Below are 16813 nucleotides of genomic sequence, written 5' to 3'. Positions count from 1 at the left end.
TGATTCTTTGCAACCCCGTGGACCAGAGCCCGCCAGGCTCCTCTGTCCATGGAATTTTCCAGGCAAGAATACTGAAGTGGGTTGCCATTTCCTACTCCAGGGAAATCTTCCTGACCCAGGGGTCAAACTGTGTCTCTAGCATCTCCTGCATTGGCAGGAAGATTCTTTACTACAGCGCCACTTGGGAAGCCCTTACAGAAAATAATTTGCTGGCCTCTTCTAGATCCCAGCCATTTGCATGTTTCCCACTCTCTACTCAACCACAAAACATTGCTTGTTTCACCTGTTGTTAAACAGATTCTGGAGAGATTCTGGAGCTGAAAGTACTGGTTCCACATCCTGGTCACCAAGAGGTAAAGGATCACCTGATGACTCTAGCATCTGCTTAAGTCCAACCACATTGTCCAACAGAGAATCCAAATTGTCATCATCTTTTGAATGCTCCTAGATACAAACAAAAGCAGAGTAAGAGAATGCAGGTAAAACTTGAACATGTATGCCCATAATCTACTGACTCTTTAGTAGAAAAGGTGGTATTCCATTAGTAAGAAATTTGGAACACCATCAAGAAATTAGCAATATTAAACATATTAAAGTAAAATAAATGCCAAAAACACTTGCGATTTTATTTCTAAATAATGGTATCGGGGGCACTCTGCATTCAAACAATAGATCATTCAAAAAGTACTGCCTTCGTGTACTCCTTAAAATTCATAATAGCATGGAGGACTTCACTCCAAATCATTAATTCAGAGTATAAACACCCAACTGAGAGTTCACTATTTTTAAAAGTCACTAGGAAAACTTGTACTAGTCAAATTGAGAAGAAAGTATGTCTTAGGAAGGAGCTGTTTTTGTTTCTGGTTTTTTTGTTTTGTTTTTCTTTTTTTACCAAAACAAGCTTCTCTAGTTCAAGGAACAAATTTTCTGGACTTTCTTCTTTGCTTTGTAGAAGCTGTTTTAACTCTGCAGCATTAATACTCATCGTCCGTGCTGAATGAGCTCCCTCTACTTCCATGAGACCACTATCGTCTCCACAACATCCCTGTAAATGTCACACACAAGTTAAATTTGAGAGCAGAGAAATTTGCAAAAATGCTTCCAAAATTTCTCAGATATTTAAAGATTGCGGCAATCTTCCCCTCAGTGTTTTGGTTTTTACATCAGTACAAACGGCTGGTTTTAAGAATTAGTCAGCTCAAAGCAGAAACAAGTTTTTAAGACTCACAAAATAAACAGGTAAACACATTTCTCAACAAAAATATCCAATGACAAACACACTGGCACTTGCAGGAAACAGAATACACTAATTGATACTCAAATTAATAAAAATGCCTGCTATAACAGCTAAAAAAAGCTGAACTTCCTTTTCTGGAGACAAGGCAAACAACTAAAGAAAACAGTAACCATACACCTAAGACTATGTGTTGTCTACAGATATCATACAGAAAGCTATTATTTTCTGCTTTAAAAAATATGGCACATAATAATGTGAATGTGGGAATGGTGAGAAAAAATCCATCAGACAAAGCAAATCTCAGTTCATGACAATAAATCCATCCGTATTGTCACATAGAAAGAAAACTTAAGTAGTTTCAAATCTTAGAACACAGCCCTGTTTTAAACATCTCAACATCTCAACATGAATAACGGTCCCACCAGTTCAGATTTAGGATTTAGTATTTTTAAATTAACAGTAACATTAAAATTTGTTTATAGCTCCTACCATTTTTCCTATAACTGGACACATTTCAGTGAAAATGAAATGAAAATTATTCTCCACGGATTTCCACTCAAACTGATACTGTGCCTAAAGCATACTTGCTCCTTTCAGTAAACACTAGACTAAGGAGTCATTTACATGGCATTAAGGAAGAGGACATGCAATTTTAACGAGAAATTCAATAAACCATATGTCTACAAGGGTTTTACCTGCTCTGTTTGGAAGTGGTGATAAAGGGTATATTGATGATGGTCTACCTTATACTTTATTATTTTTTAGACGTATGAATTAACAGACTAAATATATTTTATAGAAGCAAGTATATTAATGAGATTACAAATTACCAAGGCATCTATCTGACTTCTTTCCTCACTTAGTTATTCACACCACGTTAAACAGGTGGAACAATACAGATGAATCAAAAAGTATTGTATGTTAAATGTTGGTTGCTCAGTCATGTCCAACTCTTTTGTGACCCCATGGACTACAGCCCGCCAGGCTCCTCTGTCCATGGAAATATGCAGGCAAGAATGGTGGAGTGGGTAGCCATTCCCTTCTCCAGGACATCTTCCTGACCCAGGGACTGAACCCAGGTCTTCCATGTTGCAGGCAGATTCTTTACCATCTGAGCCACCAGGGAAACATTATAATGATTATTATTTTTCAAGGTCAGGAGAAGCAGAAGAAAATAATTTTTTAAAGAGAAAAACTACGAATGAATTAAAGTATTTGGAATAAAATAAAAAAATATTTGGAATGATATAAAGTTTCACCTCTCGCTCCTACCTTGCTTCTTCATTATAAACAGAAATTGTTTGAACAAAATAAAATACGTTTTAAATTCTTATCTACTTGCTATTAAAAACAGCCTTAGAAAATCTAGAGTCAAATTTAGCATAATTTGAAGATTGCTCTCTCTATATATATACATATACATTACTGTGAAAAGTAGCAAAAGAATTTCTAAGGAGATTTTTTAAAATGATAATCTACAAAGTGATTTTAGGAAAATAAAAATTCTATCAAATATGTCATACCACTTCAAATCTTCATAATCATTTGTCAAACGCTTTAGCCATTAAACTACAGAAGACACTATGCAATTACACTAGGAAAAAGCCAGTAAGACATGGTCTCTGACCTAAATGATGTAACACTTGGGTAGTGGAATAGGAAATGGTTAAGCAGGCATATAAATGATCTATAAAAAGAAATCCAGTAACATTATGTGAAGTATACAGAAAGAAAAGTAATATTAAAAGGCTTCACAAATTGGGATGTGTTAAAACAGGCACTATAAATAGATCACAGTTTGACCAAGGAGACAGAGAGACAGAGAGAGAGAGAAGAACAAACTAACAGAAGCATGGCCAAGGAGACACATGTGCGTCGAGGAGATTATGGATGGGGCCTCCCAGTAAGAGAGAAGTGGCTGCAAAGGCAGCTTTTTGCCATGCAGTGAACAGTCTTAAATGCCACGCTAAAAAGTCTGGCATTCATTCTACAGACACCAGAAGTTATTGGAGTACAGTGATATGATCTGCTGTCTGCTTTAGGAAGTTATAAATTCATACAGAACTATTCAGAATGTACCAAAGAAGTAAATGCTGAGAAGGAAAAACTGGAAAGAAAGTTGATACAGTACTCTACAAGAAAATATCAATAAACAGCTAAGAGTTATACAAAACCTGAACATAAATTCTGGAGTGGGAAAGGACAATAAGTCAAACAAAAAAATTCACTAGAGGGGCTCAAGAGCAGATTTGAGCTGGCAAAAAAAAAAAGAATCTGTGAATTTGAGCACTGTCAACTGAGATTATCTATTTTAAGGAACAGAAAGAAAAACATTAAGAACCACAAGCACAGCCCCAAAAGATGCTTGTGGAGATACTATCAAGAGTATCAACACACATAATAAAGGGTCTCAGAAGAGGAAGAAAGAGTCCGAAAAAATATCTAAAGAAATGGTGACTGAAAACTTTACAAATTTGATGAAAAACATTAATTTACACTTTCAAGAGGCTCAACAAACTCCAAGTAGAACAAACTTAATCCACTCTTAACACATGATCAAGAGCCAAAAACAAAGCATCTTGAAAGCAGTAAGAGAGGTGACTCAACTAATAAAAGATTAACAAGTGATTTATTGTCAAAAACCATGGAAGCCACAATGCAGTAGGAAAACATATTCAAACAGCTGAAAGAATTAAGAATGATTCCTAATAAATTCTACTCTTAACCATCTATTTTCTTTTATAAATCAAAAACCCATACTTTTAGTGGGGTGAGGACATATTAAAAAAATACGATTTAAGTTCCAAGTTCCAAATAACATCATTCCAAGATATTTTTGAACCCGTGATTTTTTAACATATATATGTTTGTAAATATGAGAAATACCAAATACATATATATACACTTACCATTGTATCAGAATTAAGAATTTGTCTCATAAATTCCAAAAATGAAGAGGCAAGTTCACCTGTGTCTTTACTAAATGTGCTGACCACTCGTTTCAGTAAACTATGCAGAGCATTACTATTTTTCCTTAAAGAACTGCAGATAAAGGAAATAGAGAGGCAATGTGTTAAAATTTGAGCATATAAATCTGGTATGAGAAACGAACCATCTCAGTTCAGACAAAATTTAGTATATTAAAATGTTACATTTCAAGAAATGTAAAAAAGTACTTTGGTTTATCTGTCATACAAACTATATAACAAAGCATTTCTTTTTATAGTTGATATCTCCTTTTAAATAAGACAGACTTCAAAAGGGTTTCCTCATAGCTCCAGCGGTAAGAAATCTGCCTGCAATGCAGGAGACCCAGCTGCAACCCAGGAGACCCAGAAGAGAGGCCTGACGGGCTACGGTTCATGTGGTCGCAGAGCTGGCCACGATGAGCATGCATGTACATGAACTTCAAAAACACAGAAAGAAGAAAAACACCCCAAATAACAAAGCTACAAAACTAAGCAAATAAACTCGAAAGCCTAACTTATATAATAACTACAAAGGCTGATTATGACACTGTAATCTGAGAGAAAGAAATCAAGGGTATAAAGTAGGCATCAGTAAACTTTTTATGTAAAGGGCCTAACAATAAATATTTTAGGCTTTACAGGGTTATACAGAACTCAACCTGCTCTCTATACAAAATAGCAGTCTCAGTCACAACTACTCAATGGCCAGTGTAGTGGGAAAGCATCTGTAGACAGCACATAAATATTGACTATGTTCCGATAAGGGCTGGATTTGGCCTGTGGCTCACAATTTACCAACCTCTTACACAGAGAGATTTTGGTATAAGAAATAATCATGCTATGTGTCCAAAATCATGACAATACATATAGTCCTGCTAAAATTATGGATTTACATAGTTCTTAGTCGATCAAAATAAAATTTCAAGACTTGGGTAAAGCAATACAAAATGGAGAAGATAGGACTCGTGCTCATGAGAACTTTATAAAATAATGAAATGGGCAAAGCACAACAAACAGGAATGAGGTTAAACACAGAGATAGTACAGTCAACTGAAAAAGCTTAAGTTAAAAATTGGATTATACCAATTACTAGCCTCTACTTATAACCTTAAGAGAATGAACTTTATTTAGATGGCCTATCAAAAACAGGGGTCCACTGCACACTTTAGAATGTCTACAATTAGAAAAGTAAACTAGCAATACCAAAATCTGGTATTTTGTCACTCAACTTGTAGCAGTTGTCTATAAGAGGGTGGCACCTAGACTGCCGGGGTGATGGCTTTGCATGGAAATGTGATAGGAGATACATGACAGTCAAAATCCACAGAACTGTACATCATACAACATGGATGATGTTACAAAGAAAGGCGGAAAGTTAGAATCCACCCTCGGATATTGTATGAGAATCAAAGTACTTGTACAGACTCATCTTTTAAAAATACATACATACAATAAATAGATGGAAAAAAAATGTAGATTTTTTTGGTAGATGCATGAGTTAGGACACACATATTTCCCAGCCTTAGTCACTGAGAAAAACCAAAATTAGTGACGTAACTTGAACAACAAAATAAATAACAACACACTGTTCAATTATTATACAACAAAAAAACTTAATGTCCACAAGTCCATATGGATATAAATACCCAAATAAGTAAGTAAATGAGGGAAAAGTGATGAATTCATCCCTACAGATGATAATTAAGTGAAAAAGGAATAAGAAAAATAGGAAATCACTATTAAAACACCATGGGTTTCCCCTGATGGCTCAGCTGGTAAAGAACCCGCCTGCCGAAGGAGGAGACATAGGAGACACCAGCTTGATCCCTGGGTCGGGAAGATCCCCTGGAGAAGGAAATAGCAATCCACTCCAGTATTCTTTCCTGGAAAAATCCATGGACAGAGGAGCCTGGCAGGCTTCAGTCCATGGGGTTGCAAAGAGTCAGATATGACCAAGTGTGCATGCACACACACACACATTAAAACACCACAGTAATAATTGACATGTGCCAAGATTCACTGATGGACAGTAAAATTGAGTGGATGAAAATTTTAAGTAGAAATAGGACATTTACACAGTCTTGAAGTATATTATTCAAAATGTTTAGTATTTAAAAACAGAAAATTAGTAAGTCTGCTGTGCAGAATCCTAGCAGACAGCATCTCAGTTTGGTGACCAAGGTTAGCAATGCATGATATATTTCCTGATATGATGTACTTAGAACATTACTAGAAAAATTGGTAAAATCTAAGCAAGTTCTGTATTTTAGTTAACAGTATTATGTCAAGTTTAGTTTCTAAATTTTGACAAATATTCAATGGTTATTCAAGACATCAACATAAGGACAGGGATAAGGGTAAGTTGGATGAAGGGTATATCTGAGCTCTGTACTATTATTTTGTAATTTTTCTGAAAGTCTAAAATCATCTCAAAAAAAAGTTTTTTTGAGTGAGGCCTGTCTCAGGAGTAGAGGATATAGTGATCTATCTATTTAAAAAGCCAGATCACACTATACCTCTGCTCAAAACCTTATAATGGCTCTTGTGTGTATGTGTGTACGTTAGTCGCTCAGATGTGTCCAACTCTTCGTGATCCCATAGCCTGCCAGGTTCCTCTGTCCATGGGATTCCCCAGGCAAGAATACTAGAGTGGGTAGCCATTTCCTTCTTAGGGAATCTTCCTGTACCAGGGATCAAACCTGGGTCCCCGCATTGCAGGTGGATTCTTTACCATCTGAGTCCCCAGGGAAGCCCATAATGGCCCTTATAATTAACTCTAAAGGCCCCTGATGACCTGTCCTTCCCTCACCTACCCACTACCTCTCTGACCCGGGGCCCTGTCATTTTCCAATTTGCTTACTCACTTCAAGAGCAACCACCACGGTCTCCAGGCCATTTCTCAGACAAGTTAGGCATACCATATGCAATTGCTCTCCCCCAGCATATTAACATGTTTCATTCACCTCCCTCAGTTCTTTGTTCAAGGGCCACCCTCTCAGTGAGGACTTCTCTGATTACCTCCTCAAACTTCAAATGACAACTCTCACCCTCACTTCAGCACTCGCTATTCTTTTGCTCTATTTTATGTTGTTCTATAACATGCTGTGTATTTTATTTACATGTTGATCATCTGTCTACTTCTAATAGAATGAGAACATCAAGAAGAGACAGGGATTTTTCTTTTTTTTTTTAATTAAATCTCTAGCACCTAGAGCAGTGTCTGGCCGAGAGAGGAGGGCATTTAACAAATATCTGTGAACTAAATAACTCTAACATTCCTTCATAATGCCTACTATGAACCAGGTTTCTAGGTGCTGGAGGGAGTCCAGTCAAGAAAAGACAGTCCCTGTCCTTGTGCAGATTATATTCTATTGAGGGAGACAACCAAATAAGCAATAAGTCTATATGACATAATGTCAAAATATAAAGGGGTATAAGGAATGGGGACACAAAGGATATGCATTTTAGGCAGGCATTTAGGCAGGAAAAATATTGATACAGATTCCTGAGTGAAGTAAAAAAATAAGTCCTAGAAGAAACTAGGGAAAAAGCATTTTAGTAAAGAAAAAAAAAGGTCTAGAAATAGGAATGAGCCTGATAGGGAGCCAAATTGAGGATAAAAGAGCTATGAGAACAGTCAGAAAAATAAGCAAGAGTTGGACTGTATAAGAGCCCGAGAGATCAATATCAAGTTTGAATTTTATCTGCAGTTCAACGGAAAGCCAACAGAAGGATTTAAGCAAAGTAACAATGACGCATACACATTTAAATTGTTTTAAATTTAAAAAGATCGATCTGAGCGCTAAGAAAATATTTTTTATGGGGACAATAGTAGAAGTAAGAAGACTGAAGGCTATTGCAATGGGTCATATAAGCAAATACAGTCGAGGGGACAGGGGTGGTAATGATGGAGGTGGAGAAAGGCGATCAGATTCAGGATGTTTTGAAAACATAATGTACTAGACTTCTTGACAGACTGGACGCAGGGAGAAAGGAAAAGAGAACCAGCAAGAATCTTCACATTTAACATTTACCAAGATAAGCAAAACAGAAACATGTCTTAAGCAAGAATATCAAGAACTCTGCTTTGGGTCAGCTTGGGTGCCTGTTAGATGGCTAAGTAGAGACATCAAACAGATACATGAGTTACATGGAGCTCAGCAGAAAGATCCAAGCTAAAGATACAAAAGGAAATAGGTTACAATGACTTACATGAACCTAGCAGAGCCAGCAACGTCACATAACATGCTATGGAAGCGGTACGCAAAGGGTATTTGTGAGAACACCTAAACCAGCTAGGAATGGAAGAATCAAGGAAAGCTTTTTTTAAAAATTAAGTTTAATTGGATATGTAGTGTATAAGATGAGTTTTAAAAGATATACAGTAAGTATCTGGGCAATAGGAAAAAAGACATTTAAGAAATAAAATTTAAAGACTTTGGCGAAAGACTGGGAGGTGGCAGGGGGAGAACCCGGATGTTCAGCAGGTACCATCAACTGAGAGAGCGTACAGGAGGACAGGCTAAGCGGGGGAAAGATGGGAAGCAGCAGCAAGCGCTCCACCTGGAACATACGTTTCCAACCAGTGTTATAAGAATTAATGAGAGGCACAAATACATGTTGCCTAATCCTCTCGATCTCATAATCCTACATACTTCTACAAATCCCCAGGGAAACTATGTAGTAGCTATCTATCTCCCTAGTGAAGAAAAAGATGAGGGCATGGACAGCAGTGGGAAGCAGACATTACACCTGAGAGACTGAGCAGAGCATATCTCTATCATTCCAAATCCAGCTCAGACCAGCCACTCCTCTAGAGAGTGAAACACACAGCAGCACTTTCAGCCTCAGAGTCCACAACACCACACTACCACCACCTTTGAAGAACCAGAGGTGTCCATGCAAACCAAACAAGTATCTTCGGGCACTGAATTCATGACCCCGGAATGATAAGACTTCCTTCTCAATTTACATTACCTAAAGATTTTATTACTAGTACATTTCATTGCTAATGAATCTTTTCCACAAATTCAAAATTTCTCCACATGAAAGAAATCATACCTTCCACCTTCTACAACATCTATGAATTAATTAATATGGGGGGATTAAAATACAAGAATATAGTAAATTTGTACCACTTCCTGGCAGCTTATTGGTAAAGAATCCACCTGCCAATGCGGGAGATGTGGGGTCAATCTCTGGGTTGGGAAGATCTACTGGAGAAGGAAATGGCAACCCATTCCAATCATCTTACCTGGGAAATCCCACGGACAAAGGAGTCTGGCGGGCTACAGTTCATGGGGCTGCAAAAGAGTCAGTCACGACTTAGCAATTAAGAAACAACAGAATTAAATTAGATAAAGCATTACCTTTTTAAATGAAATAATCCATAATCATGCTCTGCAAGAAACATCATTGTTCTGACACATGTCAGTAAACAGCTGTAACTGCTCTCCGAGTTAGCTACCACAGCCAGGAGACAGTCACAGATTGAGGCCATCAGTTCTTTGTTTGGTAGAGAATTGGAGAGTTGCTCCAGTTCAGAAACAGAACCTTCAGAAGAGTTTGGCAAAATTAGTGCAATGTCCTGTGAGGGAGGAGGGGAGTTGGGGAAAAAACAAATTTTTTTAAATGATTGTCACTATCACTTCAAGCTTTTATTTCTGAAATACACAGCAATTAATAGTTAGTGGTTATCAAAATATTATAGTTATTATCCCATCCCAAACACAGATTCAAACACATTAAGTACAAAGGAATTGTTCTGCCCTTCTATAAAGGTTAATACAAGGATACACACCTAAAGAAATAAAGACAAATACTTTGCTTCACAGTGTTTTTATGCTTTGTAAGACTGATACCTAACCACTTGTCAACAGAACCTGACTCACAGTATTCTTATTTTAAAAGAACATCTCTTTGAAAAATTTTTCCTTCTGGCTTATATTAAGTGTAATTTCTATCTTCAAATGGTTAGGTTAGTACTTTTGGTACTAAAATATTTTAAATTATTATATTATTTATTCATCTGAATATTTTTAAATTTATAAAGAAAGCATTCAGAGAAATAAATTTTAATAAATATATCCATACTTGAATTTATAACATCACAAAAAGAAATGGATGCAGCAAAAAAACACTTAGGCACAGTCTTCCAATACCTTCCTCTAGTTTTTATATACATCTAAAATTCAAGTTTTTCAATGTCAGCAAGTTTACCTAACAACTAAAAACCCACATCACTCTTTTTATAGAAGTAAAGCAGACTTTACAGAAACATTTTTAGCTATGTGTTATTGCCTTTAATTACTTCAACACACTGGAAACCACTATTCAACTTGGGTTAAAACTATAAAACAAAGCTTGAATAGAAGGGAAATACAACTAGGTGAGGCCAGCCAAGAATGAAGTTTATGTCATCAGGGCAGCCAGGATGCTAAGCTGTTACTCAGCACAGTCATACAACTCAATATTAATTATAATACAAATACCAGCTGATTGGACATTTTGAGGTATAAAGACTTAAAACAGCCTTTTGGCCAGGTCCAAAACTATTTTCTACCAGATCTCCTTTTTGTGAAAACAAGTCACACAAAAAAATGTTTCTTCTTGACTTGAGTGTTAAATGTAACCACATTGGATTTTCTTTTTTTTTAGCTAGAAAAAGGTAATCTTCTAATATGTGTGTGCTTAGTCACTCAGTCGTGAATGACTCTTTGCAACCCCAAGGATGGCAGCCCTCCAGGCTCCTCTGTCCACGAGGATTCTCCAGGCAAGAATACTGGAGTGGGTTGCCATGCCCTCCTCTAAACCTTCTAATATGGGATCCTATTAAAAATACTCTGCCTGGAAAAATCACATTCGATTAATTAGATAGTAGGAGCATTTTGACAAGCTAAAATTCTATCAGGCATAGAAATCTATGATGATCCCTGTAACAATGGGCTTTAAAAGTTAGAGCAATTCTCATTAACTCATGGAACTACAAACTGGAAGTCAATAATATGAACAGCAGGAAGAAGTACTACTACTTTTAGTCAACATCTATAAGCACAGTAGTCTGAAACACACTAAAATTGTAGTAGCCTGTGATGCCTTCCAAAGTCGTCCAAAGACTTCCCTGGCTTCCCAGTGGTTAAGACTCTGCACTTTCCTGGTTGGGGAACTAAGATCCCCACATACCTCTAGGCACGGCCCCCAATTTTTTTTTTTTTTAAAGTCCAAACAAAAAGATATAGTATTAATTCAACCAATCACAAAACTACAATATTCAAGAATGAATCAGTACAGAATATAATTGGAAAGAAAATGAAATTACCAGACATAACCAATCCCAAAGACTAAAACGGCACATAGAATAAATACCCAAAGACAGCATCTCATAAAGAAAATGAAAAAACCTCTTCAGAGAAATATGTGATGTACAAGGTCAAAGAAAGTTATGTAGCACCAAATCATTTTATTGTTGGTTCACTGGTCAAATATTCCCCTAAACAATAACATGAATAATGAAACAGATAAGATCTCTTTGTTAGCAGCCAAGAATTACATCAGAAGTTTTTTAAAAATATATACACCCACAAAGAATTTATAAAAATAACTATAAATACCTGATCACAGAGAGACTGCAAAATGGATGTGATATATTCAACACACTGCTGACGAATAACACTGTCTCCAGGAGACCGCACCAAAACCAACAGATCCTGGAATATCTCTGCATATCTTTCATCACCTTTAATAGTTCCACTAATTAGATGCAAAATAGCTAATTTACAAGCTTTGTGTGAAGCCAGAGCATCAAGAAGAGCAAGCAACCTGGTGGTTTGGCTAGTATACTGTTTTTCTTTATCTTCTGAAGTGCTGAAATAAAATCAACACATTTAGTAAACAAAATTCTTGATTTTAAGGCATTACTTAATAATTTTCTTTTTCAACGCATATTATACAAATCATAATAAAAAATTTCATTCCTTGGGTATGACAACTCTGGAATTTTACAATTACTATAAAATTTTGTAAATTTGGGTTTTCAATAACATATTTTCTTAAGTCAGAGTACTTCATAGTTCACTTTTCCAGTACCCCAAATCTTGAAATAATTCAAGGTATCTTGCACATAAAATAATAGCTTTCTAATTAAAATTTATCTTTATATATTCATATATGTGTGTGTGTGTATTTTATAGGTACACATATTATCTGAGCATTCTAAAGCCTGGTTTCCAAAGGCTGTTAATTTTTTTTTTAAAGTATTTGTGTCAAAAATACCTTGAGGAAAAAAATTTTTAGTGCAAAATGAAAATACCTTTGCAAGTCTTCTACAATCATATCCAACACAGTTCTCATAATCAGAAGTGCAGTTGGTGAGGCAAGGTCACACAATTGAACACAAATACGCCGTAACATATGTTGAATGGGCTGGCAGGTTGTGCCAGAGAAAGAGCGAACTATTTCTTGGAGCAACTTTGCTTGAACATGAAGGTGCATGCTCCACAACTTTCGGGTGTTGAGTGCCACTGATATATCATGTGGCTCAATAACCTGTTAAAAAAGTATAATGTGTGTGTACATGGATTTTTAAAAAATATTTATTTACAATCACAAAAACTGTTCAGGAAGAACTAAATATGGAAAGAACATCTTTACCGCATGCTTAAAACATTTAATTTTCTGTTATATAATTATACATTTGCTTGAGTTCAATGCATCTAATAAAAAATCTTATTGTTCTCAGGTTAGCAGTCAGTAGAGCAGAGTCCATTGATGAAGCAACCTAGTTAATGGTGGGGGAAAAGGATTTAAAAACAACAAAAGTACAAGTATACATAACAGCATAATAAAATTCACATTAACAAAAATTTATTTAAAATGTTACTCCCATGTTTCCTTAATGACCAACTTGCTTCAGTTTTTATCTCACCCTCATCCAGTTATTTTGTCTTTCTTAGGGGAAGGAGATGAGGGGGTTTTGTTTTTGTTTTTTTTTAAGCAAAACCACTGGATTTTAAAAAAGTGTTATTGCCATCATTTATAAGATGCATGTTATATGGAAGTGATACCTGAGTTGTTTGCATGGGCAATGGTAGAGGCAGCAGCTCTGAAAGGAGTATGAGTCCAGAAAAAAATCCTTCAGGAACCTTCAATATCGAAGAAAGAACTTCTTTTAACATTAAGGACCAAGTATTGTTAGCTAGAGTCTCTTCTGAGATAGTGAGCTTTTCATTAACTCCTTGGGTAAAAGTCAGTAAGATATCAATGATATCATTCTGAATTTTCTGCTCATCACTGTCCAGACGGCCTGAGAGAGGGATAGAGCAGAGGAGCATGTGTAAAGTCACAAGCGCTGAAGGGACACGCATGTCCTTAAACTCAAAGGAGCCACCTCTCAGCAGTTCCGTTAACATAGTTTTAAGAAGAGTGAGTGTGCAGCGAGCCATCGAAATAGTGGTAACTCTGTGAAGGGTAGTCCCCATGTTGACATGGAGCCTCCAAGGCTGAGTCAGAATACTGTTCAATTTTTGCAGCACCCGAATAAAGGTGTCCATTCCTTCAGCAGAAAAAAGCTGAATGACAGCAAGATTCCATTTCAGGTCTTTCTGTTGACCTTTACATAAATAAGGGAGAAAAAAACACAAAACTAATTACTTAAATATTAATCATTGGTTAAGATTTTTTTAATAATTATTAATATTTTTAATATTTTATTTAATAAATGATATTTACACCAGGCTTAAAAAATAGTTTTTAAGTACAGTAGCCACATTACCTTCAACAGGGGGTGGGGGACAGGCCACATTACAGAGAACACGCAAGGCAGTAGTAAGGCCAACTCCTTCAGGGGTCATCAAGTTATCAGTATTCTTCAAAAATAAAAATGAACAGAAACTTTAATTTCTTAGTACCTATCAGACCCAGAGAAGGCACTGGTTAAAAATAGGAGTTTCAAGTTAAGTGCTTACATCATTTTAAACTTCCTAAGTACACTTAAAACATGAATAAAGCTAATGAAGTTTTAAAGGTTATGCAATCTTTGGCATATGTTGTATCATATTTGACATTATGTTTATAAAATGAATAACTGCTGACACAAGTATATTAAAAAGTACTGACTAAAACAAAAGCTATATACAGATATTTATGAAACTCTCCATGTTAAGAATTTAAAATAGCTCCTTTGTGGATACTCTTTCTATATATCTGTTTTTCCAAAAAGAAAGCAAGGATTCTGATTTTACAGAGCCCTGTGGGTACTAAAACCTCTTTCAAAATTGATGAAGCATCCGGGAGTGGTTTAATACTACATAACATATATTTCAAAAAACACAAATACCACAGGAATCTAGTTATGATGGCCATTTGGGGCATGAAGAGAGGAAAAAGAAATACAGTTACCTATGTCCTCAGCACCTGCCCAGGCTGTTTCCTGGCAACAAATAGTTACACTTAAGCTGCTTTATTTTTGTAATTTTCAAAGAGCAGCAAATAGATGGTTTAAAAAACTTAAAGTAACACTTTAAAATGTTACTACTTCAGCCTCTAAACCTCAGAGTTTGAAACCTAAAAATAAGAAAACGCTTTTCCTCATATGTTTCCCACCCTTGTGGCTCAGCTGGTAAAGAATTCGCCTGCAATGCGGGAGATCTGGGTTCAATCCCTGGGTTTCGAAGATCCCCTGGAGAAGGGAAAGGCTATCCACTCCAGTATCCTGGCCTGGAGAATTCCATGGACTGTATAGTCCATGAAGTCTCAAAGAGTCGGATACGACCGAGTGACTTTCACTTTCCCCACCTTAGGTTATCTTTCCCTCTAACTTCTTCCTTGCTGCCTTTCAGTTATTCCACAAGTTACTTAAGACAGCAGGGAGCCACAGAGTGACGTTTCTGTCCTAGATCAGCTGTTTTTTAGCACATCTTAACAGTCATTTATAATAACCATACTTAATGGGACAAGGATTTACATAAAAATTAAAACTTTTAATTAAAACATGGAATTCAAATTTCTAGCACTGAACTTTTTACTGGTTAAATACTTTAATCCAAGTCCTCTGGTATTTACTGGATACTTAATATATTCTCCTAACTATGCACAAGTACCCTAAATACCTGACCATCTAGATTTACAGGACACTAATATACCTCCGCTAAATAAAAGACTGAATATAATGAAAACCTCTAGATATTCTTTGAGGCATAAAATAAAGAACAGAAGAATGTGATGGCATTATAGGAGGTAAAACTACTCTTAGGGGGAGATGGAGGAAAAAGAGATAATTCAAGGTCCATTCTGCCCCTCTAGTTTAAAACTTTTTATGCATCATTTTAAAAGAAAAAAAGGAAGAGCACCTTAAAAAAAAGAGCACTTTTTTTTAAAGCACTTAAAAAGAAGAGCACTTTTAAAAAAAAGAAGAGCACCTTTAGTCCTTCATCCTATGATACACACTGGATCAACTAAGGAGCAAAGAAAACTTTTTAAACTTCCCAAACTAACAATGTTTTGATTATAACAGATTTTTTCATTATGAATTACCTGACTTGTATATGAATTTTTCAACTGTAATATTATGAAATATAAGATTTTTCAACTCCCATAAATTACTTCAATTGCAGATTGAAGTAATTTAACCATCCCAAATGAACAAACAGAACTAGTCCTCATTCCAATTATCTAGAATTAACTCTTACCAATTTTCACCTAAAAATTTTGAGGAAAATTCTTTTTCAGAAAGTTTAACTAAAATAATTATATGTCACATTATTATAGCATTTAATTTAAAACACTTTTGTAAATGTCACCAAAATGGTAGGTGATATTATTCTTATTTGAGAAAAAAAAAATAGGACAGAATCTGGCAATAGAAAGCAATATCATTGTGGGCATCTGTGTTCATGTATACACACAATTATACATCCATCTATACCCACTACCAATCTATACCCACAGGACTAGTAAATCAATCACATATACTTAAATACATTATCTATACAAGTGATTTAATATAACATTACTATATACTACCACACAGTTCCATAAAATCAAGATACTTTTAAGTTTTACTTACCTGTTTAACATATTCAATTAGGTTTGGGATGCAGTTAATCTCAAATCTAAGGTTTTTCAGAGGTTCAAGCCACTTGCCAAGTTCTTAAAAATGAAAAGTAATTTACAATATAATATTTTAAAACAAAAGCCTTATAAACAAGACTTAATAACAAAGGAAGTGAAAGTATTCTTTTCCAGAGAAAAGCCATGTTTTCAGATTGCAAAATCCATGCTCATTTCAATGGAGTCAATTTTATACAGGAATTATGTGTCTAAATTAACTAAACAAGCCTTAAAATAAAATGTAAATGTTGTACTATACTGGTTCAGAAATAAGAAGCTATCACTGTTAGTTAATTTGGCTTCTGAAAACTTAAATGTTTATACGATTAAACAGAACTATCTAACTAAACTGAATTTTTCTACAGCAATCAACTTACAACATTGAAACAATTATAAAATTAACTGCCCATAAACAAACAAAATAACATAGTGCTTATTCACCTAATACTACCACTGATTCCCACACCCCCCAAAATAGCATACACAAATGCATTCATTTCTA

General features: G+C 35.5%; 1 protein-coding gene across 2 annotated transcripts in view; it reads right to left on the bottom strand.

Annotated features, from left to right (window-relative positions):
- Window positions 1-16813, bottom strand: part of VIRMA (vir like m6A methyltransferase associated) — a 63262-nt gene that overhangs the window by 6421 nt on the left and 40028 nt on the right. The window contains exons 11-19 of one of the 2 annotated variants that reach the window (XM_043483232.1): window positions 16268-16350; window positions 13976-14069; window positions 13269-13813; window positions 12515-12750; window positions 11817-12069; window positions 9576-9793; window positions 4147-4279; window positions 893-1045; window positions 284-444 (exon numbers count right to left, since the gene is read on the bottom strand). In XM_043483232.1, the coding sequence (XP_043339167.1) occupies window positions 284-444; window positions 893-1045; window positions 4147-4279; window positions 9576-9793; window positions 11817-12069; window positions 12515-12750; window positions 13269-13813; window positions 13976-14069; window positions 16268-16350 (1876 nt within the window). The remainder of the gene's footprint in view (window positions 1-283; window positions 445-892; window positions 1046-4146; window positions 4280-9575; window positions 9794-11816; window positions 12070-12514; window positions 12751-13268; window positions 13814-13975; window positions 14070-16267; window positions 16351-16813) is intronic. The other variant, XM_043483233.1, reaches the window with a different exon arrangement.

The sequence above is a fragment of the Cervus canadensis genome, chromosome 12, assembly GCF_019320065.1.
Source record: "Cervus canadensis isolate Bull #8, Minnesota chromosome 12, ASM1932006v1, whole genome shotgun sequence".
In the NCBI taxonomy this organism is placed as follows: Eukaryota; Metazoa; Chordata; class Mammalia; order Artiodactyla; family Cervidae; genus Cervus; species Cervus canadensis.
The sequence above is the reverse complement of the archived record's forward strand: the minus strand, read 5'-3'. Positions and strand labels throughout refer to the sequence as shown.